This window comes from Myzus persicae, unplaced genomic scaffold, assembly GCF_001856785.1.
Source record: "Myzus persicae strain clone G006 unplaced genomic scaffold, MPER_G0061.0, whole genome shotgun sequence".
Classification (NCBI taxonomy): Eukaryota; Metazoa; Arthropoda; class Insecta; order Hemiptera; family Aphididae; genus Myzus; species Myzus persicae.
This window is the reverse complement of record NW_019103944.1, coordinates 206,994-215,868: the sequence shown is the minus strand read 5'-3', so window position 1 is coordinate 215,868 and position 8,875 is coordinate 206,994. Positions and strand designations below refer to the sequence as shown.

Sequence of the window (8,875 nt, the reverse complement as noted above, 5' to 3'; positions counted from 1 at the left end):
TATAATTTTTAGTTAATCTCTCATATCTGAAATTAGAGACATTAAAGGAGCATTTTTTATATCAGTGTTTAAGTCAATTTTATAGATATATTTTTGAATAAATGTCCACACTAACTCACACTGCAATTGGTACTTTAAATTAAACACATGTATAATTTTAAAGCATGTATCTATGGCTTTAACAATATTAGTAAATTTGTAATAAGTGTTAAAATAATATACATAAAATTCTTTTATGCTTACATAATCATTTCCTACAATACAAACTATTGGTTGCAAGGTTTTCTTTAAACTGTAGCAGTTGTCAATTTCTTTTTGAATTTGATTATACAAATCATTAATATTGTGTGAATGTAACAAGAATGATTTTTGAGCATCCACTATTGATGTTTTGGCAAGACGTCTTCTTCCCGTTATCTTGTCAATTTGATGAGACTTTGAAGTTGGAACAAGAAGGGCATTTAGAAGAACTAATATTAGAACATTTTTAGAATCTGAAACATATTATTTAACTATTTCAATAATATTTAAGTATAAGAAATAAACTAATAATTTATGCATCAAATAATTCATAATTATTTCAAAGTTTTTAAAATATATGTTATGTTACCTAAGTCAACATCATTTTCAGATAACAACTGTAGTAATTGTTTACTGTAGCTATCTTTAATATTGTTCTTCATTAAAGGTTCTATTTTAACCAAAAAGTCTGTCCACCCATCAAAAAGAATATTACATTTTCCAGGATACATATAATCAAAATCAATATCAATCTGAAAAATTGTTATCCTTATTTATTGTTATGCCACTAGTTAATAGGAATAAAATAATGTTAGTGATAAGTGTATTACCAATTGATGTCCAAATGACTGTTTATATAAAGGCCACTGTTCTAAAATATCCGTTATGGTAATTTCACTTGAACTTAAGAATGTTTTACGATATTCTACGGTTTCTTGCCATTTTTCACAAACTTCATTAAAGGGTTCGACATTGAAATGCAGCCAATTTTTTATTGTTAACAAAGCTGGTTCTGTTAGAAAAAAAATAGTTCAACTCAATAATACAAACTGTAGTATACTATTCTTGTAAGACGTTTAAATAATATTGATTGAAATGAGCTCAAACTTTTCATCCCCACCAAAGCATTATGCTTATAGGGGAGTTTGAATCTATTTATATTTTATTTTAATAATTAGTATTAAGTTTTGTTTTATAACATGTACATTGATATTTTTGCATGAAATACAAATATATTATTATTTTATTATAAAAGACTGGAAGTATTAAGATATAGCATAGCAACCTAAATACATTTGTATAAATAATTTATATAGGTACTTACCAATTTCCTTTGGTGGTGCAGATAATAGAGCAGTTTTATCGTTATGTGTTGATGTTAACCGTGATGACGATGAGGTAGAATGATCCTAAAGATTATATTTTCGTAATTTGGAGACGGTGTTATGGTATTTTTGGTATAAAATACCTTTGGGTTTTTGTTTTGAAATACTAATAAAATATGTTTCCTGAATAAAAGAAAAGATTACTATAAGACATAATTAGTTAATTTGTGCATTGACAAATAGATATTTTTCCTTGCACATTATTTCATGGAAAAGTAATAATAATAAATGTAATCATACATAATATAATATCATCGATTATAAATAATAGGTAGTATTTATAATCAGTGATAATATATTGATTATTGAGTATTAGAAAAAGTTTTCACACCTTCACTTCACTCTTAAAAAAAATAACAATATTTTCTGCTATATGTTCAATACATTTTGGTGAGGCATGGAGTTTATACTGAATTAAATATTCAGTTACAATATTTGCTATACTTTTCCTACATTCACCGGACAACTTTTTGTTCTTCCTATAGTACTCTAAAATAATCAATCCTTTTCCTGATTTTTTTAAAATTTCTTCAATATTAAACTAAAGTATAGACAGACAAACATATATTTTATCAATAAAGTTTTGAAAACCTGTTTAAGTTAATCACTAAAATAATGTAATTAGACAATGGCTAATAGATTACATGATCATTATTCTGGAGATTTATATTACTGGAATTTTTTAATGATTCAGAATCTTCCTCAGAACTTGTAAGGCTATCTGATGAGCAAGTTACAGGTGTATCTCTTTCCTGCAGTATATATAATATATGTATGTAAATTCATAATTAATTTAAAATTGGAATATATTTTACATAAGTACCTATTACATAAGTAAATTAATTACTCACAATTATATTATACTTGGCCTGCCAATTTATTAAATTGTTTTCAAAAATTATTCTCTGACCGTATTTACTATTTGGACACAATTCATCCAAATGCTTACTGTTTGTGTATTTTAGGCTCTCAACACTCATACCAAAATCTTAAAGAATATTAAGTACTGATAAATAACTTATCTATATTTTAGTCATAATAGTATATTATATTCAACTTACCTGTAAATTCTTGATAGAAACAATCGCATTTTAGTTCAATTAATACATTTATAAAATCGTCATTCAATAATAAATCGTTCATTTCTGAATCATCCGTTGGCGAATTTCCATCAAATTCAAACTCAGTACTAGTTAATAAATTAGTGAAATTTTCCATGACACAGCACAATATTTAATTGTAAAAATAAAATATAAATACTTAATATTAATTATTAACACGAGGAACAGGCAAGACATGAGACACCGTCGTTCGTCGAAGTCACGGGGGAAAAGATCGGTAATCGCACAAAATACCCACAGTCACTTGACTGCGGCAGGCGTTCTTATCTGACGGTTTAGTAAAATCCATACTATTGTATATTAATAGCAAACAAATTCCGTTATAACTATTATATTATCATTGTTATTAAGGATATTTAACTTGAAATAATTATAGTTTTAGTTAATAAATTAAATAGTCACTTTGTTTTTAATTCAAGTATATATTGTGTTAATATTACATAAACCAATTATTTGTATCTAATATGATTTCCGTATTATTAATGACCCCAACAAATTAAAATGAAACTATTATTTCCTAATTTTTAAGTATCAAATATTTCGTTATATCAACGAAATTAGAGATTAATTTAAATTCATATACAAACATTTTATCGTAAATTTAAGTACTTTTGTTTACTTACTTTAAATAATATTTATTTTCCAATTCGATGCAATTCAATTGATTCAATTTTTTTTTTTTTTCATTAATTTGAAATAATTCTTATGTAATTGATTATAAACTAATGATTTTAATGAAATTCATAACTAATTGAATGAAACTCGAATATTAAGAAATCAATGCAATACAAATTTAGATTTTAAGAAATGTTTTTTTCTGAGTGTATAGATATGTGTTGAAAAACGAAAGTAACCCACTAACTCATATTTAAAGTACTGACATACTGATATTGATATAATATGAATATGATCAAAAAAATATAATTCATCATGATTATCAACAATATGTTTAGAACTCTTATTTATTCAATATATAATATATTTTCAAAATCATTATCAGGAATCAAAGTTGGCGAAATTGGCAGTAAAATGGGAATGAACTCTGCAAACAATGGATACTTGGCGTTTAATAACGTTAGATTACCTCGAATGCACATGTTAATGAAAAATTCTAAAGTTCACAAGGTTACTTTAAATACTTACTTAATATGACTATTAAAGCTTTCGATGGACTATTTAAAATCCTCAATTCCTTCTATTGCTACAGTATCATTCCTATTTCGTGGAAACTGTGTCATCTTTACTTTATTCCTACATTTAACACACCCCTACCCTTTATATAGGCCGGTTGCACACTCAACTATTTTACCTGTAAACTGGTAGAATCTATATCGTCAAAAGTAGTCTTTACTGGTTCAATAAAAAACAAACAAATAATATTTTTGACATTCATCTTAAAATTTTTACCATGAAATGTATATTCTCTTTGTAATGTCATATCTACTACTTGCTTTCTTAACGTTTCCTTACATGCACCTCTTTTCTTGGCTTTTCTGAAATTAAACTTTACTTATATATATTTATACAGAGTGTAACAAAAAGAACTGACTAATGCAATACCTTTTTTTTTATTATCAATATTTTGAATTTTTTTTTAATATATTATTTTATAGTCACTTGCGCTACACGTATAATATAAAAATTTTTTTATTTTTTAATACTAATTATAAAAAAATNGACGTGCGACAGTACGAACAGAGTCGGCGGTATGAACTATGGTCAAAGTTTTAAACAACGACAATAAAAGGCGTAAACGGCAATGGTAAACAGGGCACAGTTCACAAAAATCTCACGAAAGTTGAGCAGTTGTGCTATGTCCAGAGGCTGAAAAGCGAGTCGTCGGTACTCGCAAGTCGTTCGTAATTCGTAGCTTGTACATCGTGAATCTTGATGGTGGGAGTTGACTGGGTGGTGGGAAACTGGAAAAAACGTCTCGCAAAAACCGTTACAAAACACAACAATAAGATGTAAAAACGCGGGAATTATTAAATACATAATTGAATATATATTTCAAGACGGCGCATTTAGGAATACTAAATTCTAAAATTGAAAATTTGAACTCATTTGGCGGTTGGCTAGGTTGGGTTATCTTTTTCTTTTTCTTTTTTCTCTTTTTTTTTTTCTCCATGAAATTTCGGGACAAGTACCCCAATCCCACTTAAATCGACTTAAACTTCCTTAATCTACCTACCTGGTAACAATGACTACCGGTCGAGGCAACAGTCGTAGTTTATGTCTGTTGTGGGGTCAGCCCACAACTTTGATAACGCTGATATCGATAACGCGACAGTGAACGGAACAAACCGTTGCGCAGCAAACGTACCAGATATGAACACAAACACAACATAGTAAACTTATAGTACAAAGAATGGGAAATTTAAAACATAATAATATGCAGTGCGAACATTTTATATCAATATTATGTAATATATATTTGTAATATTATTTCAATACTTACACAATAGTTATGTTTTTACTATTTTACACCAAAGTGAACATTAATCACAATTTATCCTAATAATTATGTATCAACAAAATAAAGAAAAATGCACACGTGTAAATTTAACAGTTCAAACAGTAGTTGGTAGAAAAATCCAATGAAATGAATGTACCTACCTTAAATCCTGATAAAAAAAAGCTGACTACGAGTGACATAAAACTAAACTTTTGTATGCAAGCAAAAAGGAATGCTAAACTATGTAGGTATAAATAACAATAACGACAAATCATTTGTTGAAGTTATAGATAGAGTCTTCATATTTTTGATAGATTTTTTTTAATTTTTATAATTAACTAACGTCAGATAAAATTATTTTAAAAATATGAAAATATGGAAATGAAAATAATGTCGTAGAACTTCAGATATTGAGCGATTGTTCTACAGTGTAGTACAATTAATAGTGTGAATTCCAAACCCAACAAATTGTAGACTATATTATAATTATTTTTAAATACTGAAATATCTGTTTAAGTGAATATATTATGTACCTTTCAATCAATTATAAGTTGCATTTTGATAACCATCTATTGATAAAAATGTTGAAATATTAATTGGTTTGAACAAAGCACAGTTTATTTAAATTTACATAATATTGTTGAGTACTGACCTACATAGTAACATAGTTAAGCTTAAATATATAATAGATGCCTACTTGTAGTGTAAAATTAAAAACATTTTATGAATGTATGAATGCTGCACCATTGTGAATTTGAGCATAAATAATTTTTTTAGTTGGTAATATTTATAACATATTATGAGGTACCAAATTGTTTTTACTGAGAGAAACATTTTTTATTGACAGTCATAAAATAAAAACTAATAAAAATCAAACATTTTTTATGCAAATTAATAGCTTAAAAAAATATTTTCAAAATGTTATGGCACTTAGGAAATGATAATAGGTACCTATAAAGTATAAACATTGGGAGACAACTTCAAGTATCCAAGGTTATATGTTTTTGAGTTAAACCAAAAGACATATCTAATCGATTTTATCAAAAACTGTTTTTAAGTTCTTCCCTATACATTGGATATTTTCAAATTTGACCTTTCAAATACACTAATTAGATTCACTTTCCCACCAGACACGTTACTGCAGTTTAAATCGATGCATTATTTCGACAACACTTATCAAATAGCTTGCACCCACTGACCACCATCCAGATACAAATACAAATAAAAAACACTTAATTGTAAAATCAATAAATACATTCATCGCTCGCTCAGAATCTATATCAAATATTATGTTTTATGAGTTAAATTAGAATTAAATGATAAAAATATTTGTATACCTACGAAAAACTATTTTAGTTAAAGTCAGGCTGTCAGCCTTTATTACTATCGGAATATTTTATGATATTACTGTCATTAATGTAGTTTATTTTACTAGGTATTATTAATACAGCAGTGACCTCGTATCTATTTGATTAATTAATGGTTTTGCATAAAAATTCCTATTTTTTTCCAAATTTTTAAAAAAATTTTCCCAATTATTTTGAAAAATATAGGAGTTTTAAATGTTGACCTCTCAAAAGAACCAAATATAATAAAATTTTCTACCAGAAACCACCCCCAAAATTTAGAATGAAAGACAATCGGTCACTATAGCGCCTATATCGTGATGCGAAACTACTAGATTTTACATTTTGAGAGTATAAACATGACACAAAGGTTCTCTTTGTTCACAATGTTTTTTATAATCTCACCCACATTTTATTTACTAATTATAACCATCTTGAACTCAGTAGTCGGTATGTACTGTGGTACTCACTACTCTCATGTACACCTTGTATACAATTTAATAATAGCATTAATCAATATGCATACCTAACCCCTTAAAATTAAATGTTTGCAAAAGACTGAGCGTTTGAGGGGTTTAATATAGGCAACTTAAATGAACTTCTATGTTGAGAAGTATTAACATTTTAAATATAATTAAAAAAAAATTTATTTTGGGTATCTTAAAAATGGTGCTGTGTCAGCAATGATTAATTTATCATGTTTTAGTTTATATGCATTTATGTGCAAATCCCAGCCCTAGTTATGACATTATGACAATGACAGCCAACTGTTTTTAGGAGCTGAGAAGATTATACACACAATAATATTACTCAAAAATGTGCATACGGCAGGGGCATTTTTATTTTTCATTACATTATTTTGAATTATATACCTTATATTCGTTTGTGCAACCCTACTCCCATAAGATATTTCTAAATAAACCTCTGACTTACGGCTAAAGTAAATAAGTGTGTGTAGATTTATAAATAGATTTTCATACTAATATACCAATATTGACCAAATGTGATAAAAATAATAATAAATATATTATTCTGTTTAGAAAATGATCGGCAATTATTTGAACTTCGTCATTACGTTAGTCTTTAGGAAAGGTCCTTCGATCTTTTTTCGTTTATTCGACAAAAACTATTCTTTTCTCTTATGAATATCAAATATTATCAATCAAGAGTCTAATCAGTCAAGAGTATCTCAAATTGAATTTCAATGACTTAAAAATTGTTTATAAATTGTTCTGCAAACTCTTTTAGCTGTTATGTCATCGTCACGACCGTCGTAATCTCGTCAACGTCAATACAAACGACTGTCACAATGTCACTTCATCTTACTGTTGATTTTCGGAAAAGATAGGAAACTGCCAGCGCTAATAAATCTGTCATATATAATGGAAAACGGATCAATTCAAGTTGTTTTTGGTGAAAGTAAAATGTTATCGTTACTTTGGAATATAAATCACAAAACTGTTACAACCCAAAATACCAAACAAAGAAGACAACTTTGAATGACAATAACTAATAAAAGTAATAAAGTAATAAATAACCTCAAATGATATAAACACCAAATTAAGTCATTAATGTTGGATAGCTGTTAATAAAATATTAAGGTTTCGTGCCTACTTAGATAATCAACATAAACGTTAAATGGTTGTTATGTGGTTAAATATTATGGTAATTTAACAATAAAAACATAATACTCAATAACAAAAAATATTTTCATGAGGACAGTAAGCTAGGCGTATGAACGAAATTTACAAAATGTTTGATAACAAAATTAAATATTTTACAAAATTTCCTAATGGCCATGACAGAAATTAATCTAAAAAAAATATTGGATTGTCTTATAAAAGTTTCGTTAAAACTTTATTGTCACCCGTTTCTTTTTTACTGATAGCTGCACCTATACAGACCGAGTCTTAATGTCATTAATAAGGTCTGTTTAAATCAGCAGCTAGAGTCCACAGTATTTGAGAATTATTTAAGTAACTTCAGCTGTTAAATACCTTCGGGTGTACTTTACGGCGACTCTCGCCATTCCATTGGCATCGTAATAACATATTGTTTTATTTTCCTGGTATGCCAGGTTGCCGACCTGCGGGAGATCAGGCGCACTCAGTGGCCTTTCCACACCTTTCCGCAGTGATTACAGCGTGAAGTTGCCTACCCACGTAAAATCAGGCGTTGAGGTAATTTAACAAATAAATGCTTCGTTGTTGAGCCATATTCAAAAAATCATTATTATTGTTATGTATAAACATTAAATTGTTCGAAAATTAGATTTGTTGAAATGTTATTACGTTATTATTATCTATGCAGTTATTTTCAAACCATGACTTTAATAATTTAATTGATTTATTAGATAATTTTTATAATAACTTAACCCGCAAAACAAATTATATCTTCTTTTATATTTAAATTCAGTAATCCATTAATATAAATTATAAATAACACTAACTCAAAAACGGTTCCCTAAGGTACAGAATGCATACAAATCGCTAGTTTACGATGTGTCTATTTTCATCCTTTATTTTTACTATTTAAATTCTACAATTT

The 8,875-nt window shown here is 27.6% G+C and overlaps 2 protein-coding genes across 2 annotated transcripts; both read right to left on the bottom strand.

Annotated features, from left to right (window-relative positions):
• Positions 1–12: 12 nt before the first annotated feature.
• On the bottom strand, positions 13–1,557 carry LOC111036717. The gene is made up of 3 exons (XM_022318848.1): positions 1,346–1,557; positions 611–1,033; positions 13–494 (listed from the first exon to the last, which is right to left on the bottom strand). Exons 2-3 carry the CDS (start codon positions 750–752, stop codon positions 13–15), a joined length of 624 nt encoding a protein of 207 aa, XP_022174540.1. The 5' UTR covers positions 753–1,033; positions 1,346–1,557.
• Positions 1,558–1,920: 363 nt separating this feature from the next.
• Positions 1,921–2,731, bottom strand: LOC111036716. The gene is made up of 3 exons (XM_022318847.1): positions 2,468–2,731; positions 2,258–2,394; positions 1,921–2,158 (listed from the first exon to the last, which is right to left on the bottom strand). The coding sequence occupies exons 1-3, from the start codon at positions 2,622–2,624 to the stop codon at positions 2,039–2,041; spliced, it is 414 nt and encodes a 137-aa protein (XP_022174539.1). The 5' UTR covers positions 2,625–2,731; the 3' UTR covers positions 1,921–2,038.
• Positions 2,732–8,875: the final 6,144 nt, after the last annotated feature.